At 40.2% G+C, this 20,519-nt stretch overlaps 1 protein-coding gene across 2 annotated transcripts in view; it reads left to right on the plus strand.

Moving 5' to 3' along the window:
- Positions 1-367: 367 nt before the first annotated feature.
- Positions 368-20,519, plus strand: part of sik3 (SIK family kinase 3) — a 47,285-nt gene continuing 27,133 nt past the window's right edge. Inside the window, exons 1-10 of one of the 2 annotated variants that reach the window (XM_061680788.1) lie at positions 368-697; positions 11,944-12,060; positions 12,161-12,224; positions 12,498-12,659; positions 12,820-12,944; positions 13,396-13,519; positions 14,404-14,522; positions 16,607-16,717; positions 16,982-17,116; positions 20,275-20,352. In XM_061680788.1, coding sequence (XP_061536772.1) covers positions 407-697; positions 11,944-12,060; positions 12,161-12,224; positions 12,498-12,659; positions 12,820-12,944; positions 13,396-13,519; positions 14,404-14,522; positions 16,607-16,717; positions 16,982-17,116; positions 20,275-20,352 — 1,326 coding nt within the window. In that variant the 5' untranslated portion in view covers positions 368-406. The remainder of the gene's footprint in view (positions 698-11,943; positions 12,061-12,160; positions 12,225-12,497; positions 12,660-12,819; positions 12,945-13,395; positions 13,520-14,403; positions 14,523-16,606; positions 16,718-16,981; positions 17,117-20,274; positions 20,353-20,519) is intronic. The other variant, XM_061680787.1, reaches the window with a different exon arrangement.

Here is a 20,519-nt window from a genome sequence, read left to right on the forward strand (position 1 = left end):
CGGGTGTGCTGGCGCCTATTTCACAGCGTAAAGTCATGATCGAACAGAAATCGACTTCAATGGTCATGATAAATGGATTTTTCTTGACATAACACAGTTAGTTCACTGTCAGTGAATTTAGGACGTGTGTTTCTCCTATTTGCTCCATCTGCGGAACACATCTACTCGCGGCGCTCTGCAATGGATCTCTGAATCATGGGAGCTTGAGCGATAATGCGCACTTCTTTGTTGCCCTGGCGACCACAATACGTTTTTGTGGATGAGGTCATGTGTTACGCTCGTCGTTTCCATAGTAACAACCTAGAGAGGGCGCTGCGAGGAGCGCTGTACGTAAAATGACGCAGGGCGGGGGCGTGCGCGGCGCGCTGCGCAAGGCTGCTTGTTGTTCCCGCAGAGAGGCGAGAAGATGGCGGCCGTGTCAAGCGGAGGTGCTGCTGGGACTCCCGCGGCCGGGATCACGCACCCTGCACGCCCAACCCACGCAGGCATGGGCCCTCAGAATCGAGTCCAGCCATCTTCCGGGATCAGCCACCCCGGTCGTCCAGGCGCGGCCACAGGGTGCATCCCCAATCCTGTCCAGACTTCGACCACCAGGCCCCCCCCTGCGCGAGTGGGCCACTACGAGATCGAGCGGACCATCGGCAAGGGAAATTTTGCCGTCGTCAAACTGGCCACCCACATCATCACCAAAGCAAAGGTACGGCGACGAGTAGTTGATTTTTTATGGTGACCAATGGCAAGTTGACATTGCGAATTGATCGGAGTTTTTAGCGGAACACTGAGGACGAAGCTGGGGCCTTCAGGCTCCCCAGACACAACGACAATTTCGCTTTAGTGACACCGCTGCTTGTTGTCGGGTCATTCAATGCAGGACATCCCTGGCAACGGTTGACATTAAACGCACTAAGTACAGACAAACCGGCGACGTTCCCGCACTGTCAGTAAGCAACATAGCCTGCCGTGAATGTGTGTCAAAGCGCCGGAGAGAAGGCTACTGGCGAAGACCAAGAGAAGACATAGAGTCTTCCTTCTTTAGCAGGTAGCTTAGCCGCCAATTAGCTGTTTGTTAGGATGGAGCTATATTACAGCGATGCCAGTGCAATGCAGCCGTTGAAACGCTTTCATTGAACAAGCTCCTCACAATATTCGCTCTTACTTAAGTTGCCTTGCTACTGCGAGCTCGAAGCAATAAACGGTCCGTTAATTCAAGTAACAATCGCCTTAAAAATGTCTGACCATGTTTGACGAAGACGCAGGCTTTTTTTTTGTTGTTGTAATTTCTCCATTGTTAAAAAAATTAATACTGCTAAACAACTTGGTATTCGGGATACACAACAACTCAAAGTTGCCCATAATTTGTTAAATAGCTTTTTAATGGCTAAGTTTTGAGAAAAGTGGTAATAGCAAAGTACAATAGTAGTAGTATTATCGGCACACTATACACTGATTTGTGTCTGTCGGTTTTAGTTCTGCAGTGAAGTTGGCAATGTAACAAAGTAACAATTTAATGCAAAAATTAGAAAAATAATTGAGTATCAATGAGAAAAAGAAACGAGCAAATTGATAGTCAATACTCAAAATCGGTACTCTACCTACAAAAGTAGGTGTTGCATGACTTGAGATTTTTTTTACATTGTCACTAATGTGTTGAATGTAAACATTGCTGGGACAGTGAGATAATGTTGGCACAATTTGGCCAAATGGGGAAACATTTCCTTTCTCTGGGCCCACCACATCAGCAGGTTCTACATCTAATCAGGAACCTCTTTCTCTTGTGGTGGCGGTGAAGTAATTCCCCACTCTCCTTCCACTATGATAGTGTGTGTCATTTTGTGTATCAAGGGGTTAAAACAAATGGCAAGCCATATACCAAAATCAAAGCTTTTATTTGCAAAACTCAAGAAACAGCCGCGTAAACATCCTGTAAAGTCAGGCCTTCAAAATAAAAGCACGCCATATGTTGCTGCAAGCGGCTCTGTCTCCTCCTCCAGCCATAAACTTAAGTTGTGCGTAACGACTAGTGCTCATTGTGGAATAGTAAAGTGGGCTAGTCTGTACAAACTCTACTATGAAGACAATTTTATTATTGAATTATCTTATTTTGTTCTACCCTATTTCATACATATTCTGTAACCATCAACTCAGATTGTCAAAGGTGCACTTTTGTGAGTTAAACCCATGGGACATATTAGGAAGGACTGGTATTCTTGGAGCCTGGCTTTTATTTTTCATTAATTCCTCTTAACAATCTTTCACGACTTCATTGGCATATTTGAGAACATTCCTGGGATGTCCCGATCCAACTTTTTCACTTCTGATCCGATACCGGGATTGCAGCCTTGAATTTTGGCCGATACCGACATCGGTCCGATCCGATATCAGCAATAATCATACATACTTTACTGATTTCATGGTATGGAATGTTAGAAAAGGCTTGATGAAGTGATTGATTACTCAAAGAGAGACAATAATCAGCAACAGTAAGTATGAGGAAAAACTGACCCATTTATTATTAACCAATGGGTTACATAAAGTAAATTTAAAAATAAGAATGTACTACAATTGAATAAAATAAATAAAAAATAGGTTAGGAAATCCTGAAAAATAAAAGCAATTACAAAAATATATATTTAAAGTGCAACTTAACCACTACTTAACTTAAGCACACGCAGATTCTACATTTGAATAGATTAAAGAAAATTAAAAAAAATAGAAAATCATGAAAAATTCTCAATAAAAAATAAAAATTATACTTTTAAAGTGAAATATAACAAAGTTCAATTCGTTATTTTTTTTACTCTCAGTATATGGTGGGAACATCATTTGCTTTCTCCACATGTGCGACAATACACTTCTTGCTATGCACGTCTTGGCCTCAGGGGTAGTGTGATACATGCAACGAGATACACACTTACAGTAACAAAGAAAGTAGAAGTCATGATAGTATATTGGTATTATAACTTGTTTTTAATCAGAGTTTGAAGAATATATGCCAGAGAGTATTGTTATATTGCCAGTTTGTATGTGGTAAATACAGTGTTTGTGTACCAATATTCATTATTTTTAGAGATTTAAGTGCCACGAGTTCAATGCTAATTTTCGTGAGTTCGTCAGTGTTGTTTTTCAGTCATTGCATGTTAGCGTCAAGGTGGCGATTTTTGTGAACAAAAACGAAGAAAGAAACAAAGGCTGTGATGTATTTGAACATTGAATAGGTATAATTCTTTTGTCATGCGATTTAGTTTAACGGTGAACTCAAACTGGAGTGTCATTAAACTACTTTAAGCAAGCAACATTCACGCTTACTATGTTACCACCTCAGCAACCTGTTGTTGTGATCACGTGGGCGCTGCTGGATAGAAGTGCTGGAGCGAAGCATGGAATGGAGTGCTTGTATAAGAGTGATATAATCTAAGATTTTAGATCCAGTCCGATGTGATCCAATACTTGTTTGTTTGCTGACGTCGGACCGATTTCCGATCTCAAAAATTGGATCGAAACACCCCTAATTCTTGGATTTCATGATGCAGGCAGAACAGAACTTAATTGATGCAACTTGTGATTCACATGAGACATTTTTGGGTGCTCACATGTTGGAAGCCTACATTTTAAACCACTTTTCCAGTGTAATTATTTAGCTTGTTGAAATGAATGGCTTTCAGTTTGTATACGTACAGTTACATGTGCGACTTCATAATAACTGTCATGCTTTTGTTTATATGCACGCAGACCTGGGTCAATCTGTTTTGCATCTACACCTTGCGAGGCCAAGACAAACTTCTGTAGCGCCATGCTTTGTAATAGTGGTGTAATTAATCTTGTATCTGGGTTGAACGCAGAATTGTGAGAATTGGGGTCGAAGTTAAAAACAAACAAAAAAAAAAGCCTGCGTGGCTGTCTGTGACTGGAATGCTTTGTTGTAGGAGAACATTCAGAATAGTATGTTCATTAACTAGCAGATTACTTTTTATTTTGTCTATGATTGTAGTTAGCTGCACGGTGGACGACTGGTTAGCACATCTGCCTTACAGTTCTCAGGACTCAGGTTGAAATCTGGCCTCGCCTGTGTGGAGTCTGCATGTTCTGCGTGGGTTTTCTTCGGGTACTCCGGTTCCCACATCCCAAAAGCATGCATGGTAGGTTTATTGAAGACAAAATTTCCCATAGGTCTGAATGTGAATGTGAATGGTTATCTGTTTATATGTGCCCTGTGTTTGGCTGGCGACCAGTTCCGGGTGCACCCCGCCTCTCGCCCGAAAACAGCTGGTATAGGCTCTAGCACTCCTGCGACCCTAGTAAGGATAAGTGATATGGAAAATGGATGGATGAATGATTGTAGTTTTTTACAGGCCTATGGATAATGCTATTAATATGGTCATTATTCCTTTCATTCTATGGCTTGTCTTCTCATTATCCAATAAGAAATATCACGATTACCTTACTGTTTCTCCCCGTTGTTAGAATGGACCTGGGTTATATCCTTCAGACACATGGAAGAAGACATTGTTTTTATTAAAAAGCTAAGACACCCGAAAAAATCTGCCAGTTGGTTCTGTTGCACGGTTGGTTGTGTTTGGCTTAGTTTTGAAATTGGGATTGATTTTGACACAAAATGTGCATCTTCAGGAAAATGAGGGTGTTATGGTGGAGAAAAGGAAGCTGATTAATGGTGGACCAGCTGACTTTCTAATTCATGTATGCTCTCCACCAAAAGCATTAGAATAGGGAGAGAACTAAAGTATTGTTATTTGTAAAGAAACACCACATTTAAGGTAAGACAAAGTATTGAAACAGATGCACTTTAAATAGATTAAATTATTTACATCTCTGTTTCTGTCATTAATTCATGCTGTTGTCCTTGATCTACCCGTTTCAACGTCTGTTACTTAGTACACTTCTTGCTTCTCCAGGACTTTCCAAATGGTTGTATGATCAAGGTTTAAGATTTATTAAAAAAAAAAAAAAAATGCTATCATCTAAGTTGTGTATCTGATCGAGATATACAGTACCTGAACTAAGCGTGAAAGTGTTTATCTCTTGTTTTGTATTTATTTTATGATGTCCAACACAAATGTTTTCAGTCTACAGCAAAAATAAAGGAGGTGGCCTCATTGTTCTGTTCCAGTCCTTATGGAGGGGCGTGTATGGACCACATATTTTCATTCCTGTGCTTTGCTTTGTCAAACTGTTTAATATTTTCATGGACTTTTGTGGGAAAATCTGTGTGGAAAAATAGGGGTTTGATGTAAGCTGGTGAAAAAAAGACACAATTATACAATTATTACTTATTTTCAGGATGCAAAATTACACTGGTATACAGTGGACCCGTGCATTTACATTTTGGCATTCTCAAATTCACCAATTTGTGGATTTTTTTGGGAACCTTATCCTTGTTATTTTCGCAACTTTTGGCAATTTTCTGTAATGTGGCAAAAAAAATCTGAAAATTATTTTATTCTCGAAGTAAAATGCTGTCGACAATATATATAATACTTATTTTACTCTAGCGTCTCTTTAATTGCGAAAACAAATGTTTACTGTCAGCTGTAAATATGCCCCCCCAAAAATTAATCCAACTACTTTTCCTCTTAACCAAACTCTACACAACCAAAGCTCCGCAGCGGAAGGCAGAATGTGGTAGTTCCAACTACACACATGCTCATTCGCTCTGCTCCCAGCCACCTACTCTCTCATCCAATCACAAATCTAACATTGTATTTGTGACCGGGCGGCACGGTGGACGACTGGTTAGAGCGTCAGTTCTGAGGACCTGGGTTCAATCCCCGGTCCCGCCTGTGTGGAGTTTGCATGTTCTCCCCGTGCCTGCGTGGGTTTTCTCCGGGCACTCCGGTTTCCTCCCACATCCCAAAAACATGCATTAATTGGAGACTCTAAATTGCCCGTAGGTGTGAATGTGAGTGCGAATGGTTGTTTGTTTGTATGTGCCCTGCGATTGGCTGGCAAACGGTTCAGGGTGTACCCCGCCTCCTACCCGATGACAGCTGGGATAGGCTCCAGCACGCCCGCGACCCCAGTGTGGAGAAGCGGCTCAGAAAATGGATGGATGGATGGATAGATATTTGTGACCGGCCTTTAATTGATACAAAGAACAGTTACTGTCGGAAAGAAAAAACGACCCAAAGAACATCAAAATAGTTGTGAGCACAACCAGACTTCTGCTCAACCAAATCTCCACGGTGCAAGGTCAAAAGTTGTCGCTCATCCAATCACAAATCTAACAGCTGGCGGGTTAGATTTGTGATTGACAGCGGGAGAGATAAGATGGTGTCGCCCATGTTTGTTGCAGCTGCTTTGGCCCATGATAGTCGCCAAACCAGTATTAAACACAACATCAAAACAATTGGAATCCACAACAACAGCTCAGCGGAACGTCGCTAAACCTATCAACTAGGGCAGCATGATATTGGAAAAACAAAATGATTATTTTTATTTTATTTATTTATTTATTTTTAAACACGACGCCCATGTGACGTAACAAATTACATTTGGGGGGAACAGGGAGGGGTGGAGAGCTATGGTTACTCTGAATAGACAAATTCAGGTGTGCACAACAATGTGTCTCATTTTAACTAATGTTACAGTAAGTTAGCACCCATTATTTCTGTCATGTTGTAATGTTGATCTGACCTAAACTTATGTCAGTGGCCAATCCTTGAATGCCCCTTAGAGGTCATTGATGTTTTAACTGTTGTCTAAAATGCTAGTGAATAATTTTGATCTCGGATGGGCTCCAGCACGCCCGCGACCCTAGTGAGGATAAGCGCTGCAGAAGATGGATGGATGGATACAGTACTCAGTACACAAGTATATACAATAAATGAACAAGTCATGTAAATGACCACATTGCTCCATCTTGGATCGGATCGGTTATTGTTTTTTTTAAACTTGCTGATCGGTGATCGGTCCCAAAAGTCCTGATCGCGTATAGCCTTTTTGTTAGTATCATCAGATAATCCTTGTCTTTTGTTGTAATGTTTCGCAATCATATAGTTTGTTTTCTGTTTCTGCAATACCTATTGTAAATTAATCTAATTGTACATGTGCAAACTTTCAACAGAAGGCCACTTAACAAAAAGTGTAAGTGTAAGTTTACAGACATGAATGAATCATGTTATGACCATTTGTCCAACTTCTTGTGAAGATACAGTTAACATGCATTGGCTGCAATTCGCTCATTGGCCAATCTATGTCTCTCTCTCTCTCTCTGCAAGGCTAGGTGGGAATAAAACGTGAAACCAGTATTAAACACAACATCAAAACAATTGGAATCCATAACAGCAGCTCAGCGGAACGTCGCTAAACCTATCAAGTCGGGCAGCACGACTGCTAGTTACTAAGTGGTACATACAGAGTGGTTAAAGGAATAAATTTATAGTTCTATACAACTGCGGTAAGGTTTTATTTTTTTAAAGACAGGTATGATGAGTGAATTAAGTCTTGTTTTGATTCAGCATTTGAAAACAAACTGTTGCCCATTATTTTAAATTAATTCATTGACGTTTATTAGTTGTTTATGCTCATTCTCACTTGCCTAAATACAGTTTGATTCAACAAATGCACAAATAGGGCAGGGGGGGGATCCAGCATTGGCTATTACAGGGCAGTACGGTGCTGTGTCTGGCCACCTTTACGAACATTTTATAAATGAATGAAGAAAATAAACACTAAATTGATTTAAAAGAGAGGAAAAAAAGCTGCTTGGGCCATGCTATCTAATGAGCCCGGCTGTCGCGGAAGTGAAAGTTCTCTTTGCGTCCGGTGTCAACGCATTTAAGTCAATAATCATCACTTGCATGGGAGCGAATAAACTACACTTCTGACCATGCTTCTTACATGTATCGTTTACGTCAGTGTTTCCCAGCCTCTTTTGCACTGCAGACCGGTTTAGAGTAGGCATTTTTTCCTCACAGACTGGCTGTCAAGGTGTGGCGCGCATATATATATATATATATATATATATATATATATATATATACACACACACACACACACACACACACACACACACACACACACACACATACACACGCACGCGCACACTTGTCAGAATCATCTTTATTTGCCAAGTATGTCCAAACAAGGAATTTGTCTCCGGTAGTTGGAGCCGCTCTAGTACGACAACAGACAGTCAATTTACAGAACACTTTGGAGACAGAAAGACATTGACAAAAAAAAAACAGTCACTGAGCAGTAAAGGGTTGCTAGTTTGTTGTTGTATGCGTTGTGAGCCCTCATGTCCAGTCTGCTCTGTCGTTTTGTCTTTGTTACTGTCGCTGCAGAAAAGCCCACTTTACAAAGATAGGATGTTGGGAATGGTAGCAGCAGTTATTCAGTTGATCTCTTTTTCTTTGCAGTGATATGGAGTGGCCCTATTATAAAATTTTTGGGACGGATGGAATGGAATTGCAAAGGTATATGTTTTAACGGCAGTTCAATCGTTATTCGTTTTCCGTGTGATGTTCATTCACCCATGACTTTCGACTCATTTGTACACCACTAAAGAGTGATACTGTTACAATACTGTATGCTTAAACAATTTGACGGAGGAGAGGGGTGGCAGCGGCAACACGCGGAGATCCGACTCACGGGGCTTTCCACTGGTGGCCGCCGCTAGCCAGGACACTGGCTTCGCAAAGCAGAGGTCCACGGCAACCGATCCCGGCCCGTGGGTATGCGTCTGTTGGGACAGAGCCCGGCGTGAACAACAAGGCGCCTCTATCTCACCTTGTCGATTAACACACATGGTCACATGGGTTAAGCGTCCAGTCGGGTGCTTTTACACTCAAATAAGGAAGTGAAGCACTCTAGCAGCCTGGCCAAGCGGCTTAGCTTCGTATAAACGGCACCAAATTTTAATCACAATGGCTCATTATTTTATGCCGAGACAAGGCCACGACGATATCAAGGCACTTTTAATTTCGCGGTTTTGTGAATATTGTGAGATCCCCACATATGACAATAATTGTTTTCATACACTTGACCGATCGGGAATGTTGTTTGTTTTGCTAGCTTGCCCATGACTACTTTTGACTTGCCACGGGCAATCGGTAAACTTCGAGCCCTCCATACAAATTTCTAGTCACACACTCACAAACCACCTTAAAAAATAAAATGTATCAACCTCCAACATGGGGGCCGCGAGTGTGTCCAGAGGTGCTTGTTGTCTTGGGAAAACAATATTTTGCAACCTTTCATACTGAAATTTAACCAGGTCAGCACGCTGACGAGTGTGTTGCTCACACAAATACCTTTTTAAAATGACTTTTTTATTTGCACTGCTTTACATTTGTTGGGCATTCAAGTGCAAAAACAATATCTGTCAAAAGATTTTTGTGAAAACACTTTATTTCCTTAATATTTTATCTGGTAATGTTTAAGGAAAATTCGCACGAGGCAATCTGTACGCGGCTACTTATGTGTCCTATAAAAATGACAATAAACAGACCAATTGATTGTTCACTTCCTCAGTGACTGACCAAGAAAATTTTGTCAAATGCCCATCCCTGGTATGCTTGGAATATGTTTGTGATTTCCAATTTTTCATTCTGCTTGGTGTTCAGCCAAATCTGAAAGGCATGAGTACAAAGGTACCTGAAAGAGAAGTTCATGTCATTTCGCACAAATCTCACATTTTCTCATGTGAATATGTTATAAAAATACTCATTGTTTCATGTTGCTTTGTGACTCTCAGTTGCCCCTCATCACTCTCCCTCACTTCCCCTTCCTGTATGCAACAGGAAGTCTGTCTTGTCAGGCTGCCGCTGTTCCTTGGTTATCAGGAAAAGGGAGGTTGGGATGGCACATTTAACAGAGGATGCTTGTGGATATTAACATTGGACATGCTTGGAATTTTCTCAGAAACAATTCAACAAACAATTTATTTTCAGTAGAAAACCTTTTTTAACAGTCCCAGTAGATCGGCTTGATTAATTCATGAAAAGAATCCTGCCATTCCTAAGTGACAGAGAAAAGCTCTGTCACACACCATCATCTTCCACACTGTTGATCCTATTGTTGAGGGCTCTGTAGTTATGCAATAACCTTACTCATTGTCAGAGGTCATGGTTGACGTCTATCTATGCGTTTCCTTTTGATCATAAAAACTAACTAACTGTTTATTACCTCCACAAAGTTAAAGAAAGCTTGTATTCTGCATATGTATGCCTATATTTTTGTATTTACATAAAGTGGGAGGAAAAAGTATGTGTACCCTTTGGAATTTCTGAATAAATTGGTCATAAAATGTTCGTCTAAACAACGACCATAGTTAATTTTTTTATGGTTAGGTTTTGTTTAATGGTGATGCTTTTCTGAAATGCTTGACAGTTTAGTTTGAATCCCATTAAAATGAAATGGAATGTTTCGCCTGGCCCTTCATGTTTTCTTTAAAGAATTGTACACATCTTACAAATTCTGCCTGACTAATCAAACATATGAGCACAACTGTGTGTTTTCTCATTTACTAAATAAAAGTAGGGCTGTGAATTTCAAAATAAGAGCAAGTAAATAAAAATAAAGTATTATGTGTTCAAATAAAAGTGCTTAACTTAAGAATAATTCTTTGAAAAAACTAACAAAATACAGACCATACTTCATGTTTTGATCATATGGGTAGAAGCAAAATCATGCATTGTAAAAATGCATTATACATAGGTTGAAGGGTTTTCCAGAATTTTGAGGTCAACTTTGGGGGTGCGCATTATACATGGATGCGCATTATACACGAGAAATTACGGTATGTCAAAAACACAGGAGTTTGTCTCTGGTAGTTGCAGGCGCTCTAGTATGACAGTCAGTCAATTGACAATGAATAATTTTTAAACATAAAAACACAGTCACTGAGGAATAAAAGGTTACCCGTAATGTGGTCATGCCGATACATGGCGGGGTCGTGTACACTATATTGTAAAATACATTTAAAAAAAAAAAAAAAAAAAAAAAAAACGCAGTCGCCCAACCTCGCTGCTTTCTGCTATTCGGTATCTAAGGGGGGGAATGCTTGCTCTATATTGGACTCCCCCAGCTACCTATTGGCTACAGCTAACGCGGCGGAGACGAACGCATGCTTCGCGTCCGGTGTCAACGTAGCATAAGTCACTAATCATCACCTCCATGGCAGCGAATAAGCTACACTTCTGACAAGTATCGTTATCACGAAGGGAGGAGTAATTAACAGGAAAACTACGGGGACGCCATGATAATTGCTAGTTTTTGCAAGTTTGTCACACTTAAATGTTTCCCATCATCATGCAAATTTAAATATTAGTCACAGACATCACAGGTAAACAAAATGCAGGTTTTAAATCATTTTTATTATTTTTTTAAACAATTTGTGTCCTCTGTTCCCCATTGTTTATTGAGTGTTGTTAAAAGGAAAGGTGATGTAACATAGTGGTAACCATGCCCCTGTCCCAGGTTTTTGGGCATGTGTTGTAGGCATCAAATTCAAAATGAGTGAATATTTGCACAAAAAACAAAAACGTTTATCAGTTTGAACATTAAATATCTTGTCAACAATGCTCAAATGGTATATTGTGCAGCTCTACATGATTGGTAATTACTCGACTTCAAGCTCTAACTGTCATTTCGGCGTGGATTGTGGTTCCACCCCTAGTATCTAGCCCCGTGTGCATCTGCATCACACTCTATTGAGAATTTCTTTGGCTCCTACGCCCCATTGTTGTCCTCTCAACATGATACAATAGGAATGGTACAATCCCTGAAGTTGTTGCCTGTAATTTCAGTGTCGTCTAGATATACGTTTCTCTCTTTTGAATTCTCAAAACAAACCTATTTTCATGTTTAACGTGACATCCTTATTTTTTTCCCCATTTCCCTTTCTCTGTCTTCACGGTGATTTTTCCCTGAAATTGTCACCTTATGTTATTCTCATCCATCCCAATGTTGTCTCTTTGTTTGTAGGTGGCTATAAAAATCGTGGACAAGACACAGCTGGATGATGAAAACTTGAAAAAGATCTTCAGGGAGGTTCAAATCATGAAGTTGCTGAAGCACCCGCACATCATCCGTCTGTACCAGGTGAGTTGGCAGATTCTGTCAACTGGTTCTGTTATTTAAGTAAGCCATTACTGAATGATGTCCCTTATGGTCTATTTGTAATACTTGTTCTTGTCTTCAGGTGATGGAGACGGAGAGAATGATCTATTTAGTAACTGAATATGCTAGCGGTGGAGAGATTTTTGGTAGGGCTGCCCCCCCCCCCCAATACATTACATGTTTAGATTACCTTTGATGTTGCTTATTTGTGTAGTTTTGAACATCCATCCATCATGGTTATTTATTAATACAATTTGTAATTCAAATAACACAGTGTAAAATCTAAAATTTAGGGATATTTGTGCTTGTCAATAATGATTAGGTATATATTCAGTCGTTTTTTGTTTTGTTTTAATAATGAGATAGTACAGTGGAATCCCAACAGGACCTAACAACTCAGTTGTGCTTTGCATGTCCAGACCACCTGGTGGCCCATGGACGGATGGCAGAAAAGGACGCCAGGAAGAAGTTTAAACAGATTGTGGCAGCAGTCCATTTCTGTCACTGCCGTAACATCGTCCACAGAGACCTAAAGGCAGAGAACCTGCTTTTGGACCACAATCTCAACATCAAAATAGCAGGTTTGTGAGCTGACGCTACAGAGTCTGACCCGGTTTGTTGGTTTCAGGCTGTTTAAACATGAGTCGGTAGGGGCAAGTGCCAACATGTGATGGGAGCATTTTCCTTATGCCCAGGAAGTGCCCAGGAAATTAAATTAACCACCCCTCTATTTTCTGTCAGATTTTGGTTTCAGTAACCTGTTTTCCAGAGGGCAGCTGTTAAAGACCTGGTGCGGCAGCCCGCCCTATGCTGCACCAGAACTATTTGAAGGCAAAGAGTATGATGGACCTAAAGTAGATATATGGGTGAGTTAACAACATTTGCTCTCCTTCACAACTGTCTGTCAAAAGAGATTGTTAAAGTTTTGTCAGGTCAAATCTTAAAATATCACAATGGAAGTGGATATGTACCTGAAACTGTGTTGTTTGTACAACATTCATTATTGTATGTTTCGACATTGGTCAGATTTCAAGGGGAGTAAGACATGCATTTCGGCATAACTTACAAAGTCAAAGGTTTTTTTTGTATATCTTTTATTGTACTGAAGATTTAGTACGATCGACAGTTTGCATTCGAGAAAATGAAGTGTGGTATTCCATACACAACTTGACGTTTTATTCTTCACTCGCAAAAATACAGTAATTTACTGGAGTTCCACAGTTCTTGTCATGAAACAATTTGATTGTTTTGCCTGAACCTGATTAATTGATTTTTACCATTTACATTTTATAATTCTATTCTTATTCATCTTTTTAGAGTTTAGGTGTGGTCTTATATGTATTGGTGTGTGGTGCCCTACCATTTGATGGCAGTACTCTACAGAATTTGCGAGCACGTGTACTAAGTGGCAAGTTCCGGATCCCCTTCTTTATGTCTACTGGTAGGTCTTATTCTCCCCTAAGTAGTCGGACTATTATATTACTAAATGTATCTCTGTGTTCCCACACTCAGTACATACATGACAATGCATTATATTTCAATAATCAATTGTTAAAGAATGTAATGCCGGCTGAATGACTGAAGTGCAACGCAGAATGGCTGAAGTGGAACGCAGAAGGGGAGCGCCATAGCAACAGTCAAGTGATGCACGCAGCTCACTCTTCATTGTTACACTTTAGCACAGGGGTGTCAAACTCATTTTTGTCACAGGCCTTATTATTAGTACGGTTTCCCTCAGAGGGTCATAAGGACTGTTGAACCATACGAATATTTCCTCTCCTGATCATTGTATTATAGACATACACGACAAAATGATGGATAACTGTTTTTCAAATCAGAAGTCAAGAATAAGACTCAAAAGCGGGTATACTGGGGGCTATCCCAGCTAACTGCCAGCGAGAGGCGGGGTCCACCTTGAACCGCTTGCCAGCCAATCGCGGGGCACATATAAGCAAAGAACCATTCGCACTCACATTTTACACCTACGGGCAATTTAGAGTCTTCAATTAACCCACCATGCATGTTTTCGGGATGTGGGAGGAAACCGGAGTACCCGGCGAAAACCCACGCAGGCACCGGGGAACATGCAAACTCCACACAGGCGAGGCCGGATTTGAACCCAGGTCCTCAGAACTGTGAGGCAGATGTGCTAACCATTCCTCCACTGTTCCGCCCTCTCTTCCTTCTTGCTTTGATAAAAGATGATGATAGTACTGTACATCTAACTAACTTATTTTTCTCATGGAAATATGGGTCGTTAAAATACTGTTTGAAATGTAAACCTTATGGTAATCTACAGTGTGCGTGTGTGCGTTTTTTTAACAGACTGTGAGTATTTGATCAGACATATGTTGGTACTGGAGCCCAGCAGACGGCTGACCATGGAACAGATCTGTAAGAACAAGTGGATGAGACAAGGGGACCCTGAACCTGATTTTGACAGGGTGAGCTCTTGGAGAATTATTTTGCACATCTGGATTCCAGGAAGAATTATGTTATTATTAGCATTACAGTATTTAAAATATGTGTCACTTGGATTTTGTGTTGCATGGTGTACCACCACTAGAAAAGTTTCAATACCTCGTAAATACTCAATAACAATACCACGTTTTTCGTTTCCTAACTTTAACAGTGACAGAGCTGGCTCCAAGAAGCAGTCTACAGTGGGTACGGAAAGGATTCAGACCCCCTTAAAATGTTCACTTCTAAAATCAATAGTTTATTTTTTTCCCTCATTAATGTACACACAGCACCCCATATTGACAGAAAAAATTTAATTGTTGAAATGTTTGAAGATTTATTTCAAAAAGAAAAACTGAAATATCACGCAGCCATAGGTATGCAGACCCTTTGCTCGGTATTTAGTAGAAGCGCCCTTTTGAGCTAATACAGCCATGAGTATTTTGGGAATGATGCAACCCTGCAATATAACAAAGAGTGAAAAATTTAAGAGGGTTTGAATACTTTCTGTACCTACTGTATGTGTCTGTAGCCACAGTGCTATCCAACTTCTCTTTATCTATAGTGGGCGGCGCCTTTCTCATTCCCACAAGTGTGTTCAGAGAAAGACGGAGAGAGAAATAACTCGCCACAAACTCTAGTCTAGTATTCCTGTGGACCATCTGCAGCTCATGGAGAAAAAAGATGGATGGAGTGAGATACGGAAATATTTCGCTCACGCAGTCAACATTGCTGGCAATCCGATTCTCTAAAGCCTGTCTGAAAAGCCTGCTATAAAACTGCACACACAGCTGCCTGCAATATAGTCAAACACCTCGCTAATTGGTATTCTAAATCAGTGGTTCTCAACTGTTGTCGTGACCCACTTTCATAGAAGTCAAGAACAATAGAGATTTTTTTGGGAATTGCCTCTGTAAAAATATGTACAGTATATTATATTTTTAAATACTGTTTCAAATGAGTTTTCTGTACCGCCAAAGGCATATTGCTTGCCACGACGTCTTCCAGCCAAAGGCTGAGCTGTACTGCACACTTTGTTTACAGAGTGAACTAGTAGCTATAGGACAAGGAAGTAACATTTGTTGTCACTTTTCTACTATGATCCATGTGGGAACTTAGTACGCCGCTGTACTGTACAGGAAAAAATGAGGATAGGAATACATGTGATTATTATTATTTTTTTTTTTTTTTTTTTTTTTTTTTTTTAAACTCGCTGTCTGCAACTCACCCACAATGGGTCACGTAACCCACCAGTTGAGAATCACTGTTCTAAATTCTACCATGAGTTCAAAGAGCAGCAGGTAACCAAATGTGATACATTTAAACTACTTACAGTACCTTCAAAATAGTCTGAATTATTTTGTGACAAACAAACTTGTTCCCCACGGGCTGCATTTGAAGAGGCAGTAAGTGAATAGAGTTTGGAGTAAAGTAGACAGCAACCACCTATAGAATGAATCAAATACATTAATATAAAAAAAAGTGGGACCAAGAAATAATTTCAAAACTTTTAACACCTTTTTAACCTGTACAACTCAAATGAATAACAAACTGAGATCTTTTAAGGGGGAAAATACATGTACAATAACCTGGTTGCGTAAATATGCACACCCTCAAACTAATACTTGTTGCAGCACCTTTGTCTTTTATTACATCACTCGTCTTTTTGGGTAAGGCCATTAGTGTGGAACATATTCATGAGGCAATATTTGTTCACTCTTTTCTGCAAAAATTCTCAAAATCTGTCAGATTGCGACCAAATCTCCTGTGCATAGCCCTCTTCAAATCAACCCACAGATGTTCGATTTGATTCAGGTCTGGACTTAATCTGCTTCTGGTGAAGCCCTTTTGTTGATACTGTAGGTATGGTGTTCTTTTGGTGATGAGCAGTGTTGTTTTCCCCAAACATACCTCATTGAAGTCATAGCTTTGGTATTGTGACAACAATACATGCCATTCAAATTGACTTTGAAAGTTTGATGGCAAACATGTTTTGTGTCCTGTTGTGATTATTCTCTTTCAATGTCATCTTTTGCATCCTGATTCATTCCCTCCTTCTCTCATTCAGTTGATAGCAGAGTGTGAGCTGGTTAAGACTGAAAGAGAGACAGAGCTCATCAATGAGCAAGTGCTAATAGCTATGTCCGAGATGGGCCTGGACCGAGAACGGACAATTCAGGTTAGACACATATTCTGGATTAGTGGCCACAGTGCATGGTGCAGTTCTATGATAAATATATTGTTAAATTAATACCTTCCTAAAATTGTATTTTAGAACGGAGCATTATCTTTTTAAAGGCACAATTTGTACACAGTTTTTGTATTGGACTAAATTGCACAAGTGGTTTTAATGTGGCCGGTAAGAATATAAAGCTTTTTCTTTTGTCAAAATGAGATTTTAGGATGATTTCTGTTAAAAATATACCTCCTTTTCATTCTTCAGGCCCTACAAACAGATGCATATGATCACTACAGTGCCATCTACAGTTTGCTATCTGACCGTCTCAAGAAACACAAGACTTTGCGTGTTGCTCAACCCACGCCACGCTCCATTAGCTATCCCCTTAACACTGTACAGGTAAATGCTTTCAAATTCACTGCAGTGGAACGTTGTAAATTGACCACCATCTGTTTTGTGAGGCAGGCTAACTTCTAATTTGGTCTAATTTCAAAACATTATTTCCACAATAATCAATAGAAATTAAAATAAATCCATGCTTTTTAGTTGGTTTTCCACTTGAATACAGTAGTATTGCACAAAACCGAGAAATCCTAGTCGCATTGAACGCATCTGTCTAAAAGCAGCACAATGAAGGAGGGTCTCTTGTATATATGGTGAAACTGTCACGTGTGAGGAGTAGCTGGACCCAAGAGCAGGTGGAGGCAGATGTAAAATAATGCACAGTTTATTGAGGAAAGGTTATGGAAGGTGGTCCTGGATGTGTTGGCAGGCGGCGGCGTGGACAAGTGGCAGGCAGTGGAGAGAACAGGCGGCTGGCTTGGTGGCAGGAATCACGTCGGTCAGGAACACAGGGGAGCACTGGAAACGAGGATACACAAGAGTTAGCAAGGGAAGCGAGGAACAGTCTAGCTTACTTGACATAAGGTGGGCCGTGGTACCACTAGGAGAGGCTGCAATACTTTGGTGAGGATTTCTGGGAACAGGCAGGCTTATATACACTGGTGGTGATGAGGCTGATTGAAGACAGCTGCTGAAAGCAAAGAGGGGAGGGCGGAGAGAGAGGACACAAAGCGCCCTCCCGGCTCCAATAATGGAACTGCAGGGCAATAAATGACAGAAACCCTGTAATCCGCGGGGTGTTGCAATTGAGCCTGACTGCGAAAAGTGAATTTCTGTGAATAATCAATGCTCACCCGCAAGTGATTATAATTGCCTATATTAATAGGTTAAACCAGTGGTGTACAAGCTTTGTCCCACGGGCCGTTTGCGGCCTGATGTCCATTTATTGTTGTGGACTGCGGCATGTACTAAAAATAACATTGAAAACAGCCTATAACCCTAATTTTCCTGGCCTCGATATATCGCCATGCGTGCTAGTCTTCCTCGTCTCTCGTCTCCAAAGAGACTGGTTGACGAGGATTCACTCTGTGTATCAGTCTCAGCATGGGCGTGTTTGTTTAAAGCAGAATGAACGTGGGGATTCATCTTGTCAGTATTTAGACTCTTTGTTTCTGCGGTGCCGCTAGGTAACACTAACACACACGAGGACGAAGTTAGCAATTGCAAGGAAGCCAAACCAAATGCAAAGCCCCGGTGCTGGAACATTTCAGCTTCAAATCGAGTGCGCGAAGTGAGCTCACAGTATGCAGATTTTTCTTTCATCCTAACAGTTAATCAGGCGTTTTCACACTGCGCTTAGCAATGCGCAGCATGCTACAAACGAGCACATTCATTGTGGATGTGTTGATAGAGCGACGCGACTAACACTTCAGTCCTGCCTCATGAGGCGTTTTTGGTCGACAAAGTAAATGCAAACGGAGCCCACAGAAGGTGTAGTTCACTACATCACAAAAGAAATGCTGCCCTTTAAATAGAATCGAAAGCCAGCATTTGGAGAAAAGATGCAAACATTTGACAAACAGTACGAATCACTTGTGAGAGAATACATCACAAATAGTAATCCCACAACTTTACGACAGTGAAAGATGACATATTAAACTAAATAAAAAAAGGTTTTTGTGTAAAATTTTCCTGTGACATATTTGAAGAAAGTACATAATCTTAAAACTGGTGAAAATGCACAAATTTCTGTCCGACCTCTTAATACAAAGACTGCAAGATTGCAATGTTGGGATGAGATTTTAAGTCTGATCTTTTTTTGTTGTCAAGAGTTTCAAATTCTGAGTCTCCTCCACAAATCTTACACTACTGCTGTTACATTTGTGATAGGATGAGCAAGTGTGTATAGGCGAGTTGGCGGAACTTCCGTCTAAACACTCAACAGCCTTCTGCCTTCTGCTGCGGAAGTTTGGTTGAGTGGAATACTAGGTTGATAAATATTTTGGTGTGTATGCAGTTGACAGTAAATGTTCGTTGTGTCAATGAAAGAGACTACTATACATGTTGGCTGAGCGAGTTGAGGGCTGGGAGCAGAGCGAATGAGTGTGTGTGTGTGTGTGTGTGTGTCGATGGAGATTTGGTCAAGCGGACTAGTTTGAGGGGGATTTTCTTTGGCTTGTTTACGGTCGACAGTAACCATTTGTTGCCTCAGTTAAAGAGATGGTAATAAATATCTGACCTCATTTTGCCTTGGTAAAAAATAACTTTTTTTTTTTTTTCCCACGTTACAGAAAATCCAGAATAAGCGAGTTTTTCCGCAAATAACAGATGTTAGTTTCCCCCCAAAAATCTGCAAATAGTTGAATTTGCAAATGCCAAACCATGAGTCCACTAATTTTCATTCATATGTAGTATAGTATGTACTTTAGTAATAGACTAGATACAGTATTAATATAATGTAAGCGTGTTAGATGCGTATCCTCCTAAGTTACAATGACCTGCTTGTACGTGGTTTTGTCAAGCTAATTTGCCTTAACCTTTGGGACGTGTTGTTGAAGCAGGCCACTTGTATAAAAAACAAAAACAAACAAAAAAAATAGCCAATTGCACTTTCATTCATAGTCTCACTGTCTCAAGTCTCGTGAGATTTGTATCAGTTCAACCTAAACCAAGTTTTTGTGGGACATTACAGGGATATTTTACAGAAAAATCTACTTGTAATCAAATTGGTACAACTTTTAAGGCTCTCTACTCAAGGGGTTCTCCTGTTTATTTTGGAAATTTCTTTTAGCAACTGGTCCATTTTAACAGTGCTGTATTTTGAAGATAATTACCTTCTTTTATTCCTTAAGGAATCCTTTGTACACACCTTGCAGAATATTGTGCCAGTAGTTTGTGCCCAATATTGCAGGAAGATTTAGGAACATATTGTGAAAGCACTTTAACGTTTTTGCTCACTGACACATCACTGCTGATGTGAAGAATGATTTTAAGGTTTAAAAAAGAAGCAAAAATGAGTTGTGTTTCTGCATCACTTAAATATTTAATCAATGTATCGTATTTGATCAATATCGAATGGCAAATGTTAAAGCACTTGTGCAAAATGAAGTTGACTGACCTTAACGATTTTGCCAATCCCACTCCTCTAAGAGGATTGTTTAAAAAATGAGTGCAGTCCTCACCTGACCTTTGTGTCTCCCTGTTTGCTTGCGTAGATGGATCCACAGGGTAATCCAGTTAGCATAACAGTTCCTCATGTCCAGCTTATCAACCCAGAGAACCAGATTGTTGAGGTGAGTTGAGGATTGTCAGTACATATCCTCAATATACATAATCTATTAACGTTTTGTCTAGCTAAATCTTTATTTTGTTGTCACGCCAATATCCTTGGGTTATCACAGAAATGGCAAAACTGAATGTGAAGTAAGATAAATCAATCAAGATTTTAAGAAGAATATTA

Source organism: Phycodurus eques, chromosome 7, assembly GCF_024500275.1.
Source record: "Phycodurus eques isolate BA_2022a chromosome 7, UOR_Pequ_1.1, whole genome shotgun sequence".
Classification (NCBI taxonomy): Eukaryota; Metazoa; Chordata; class Actinopteri; order Syngnathiformes; family Syngnathidae; genus Phycodurus; species Phycodurus eques.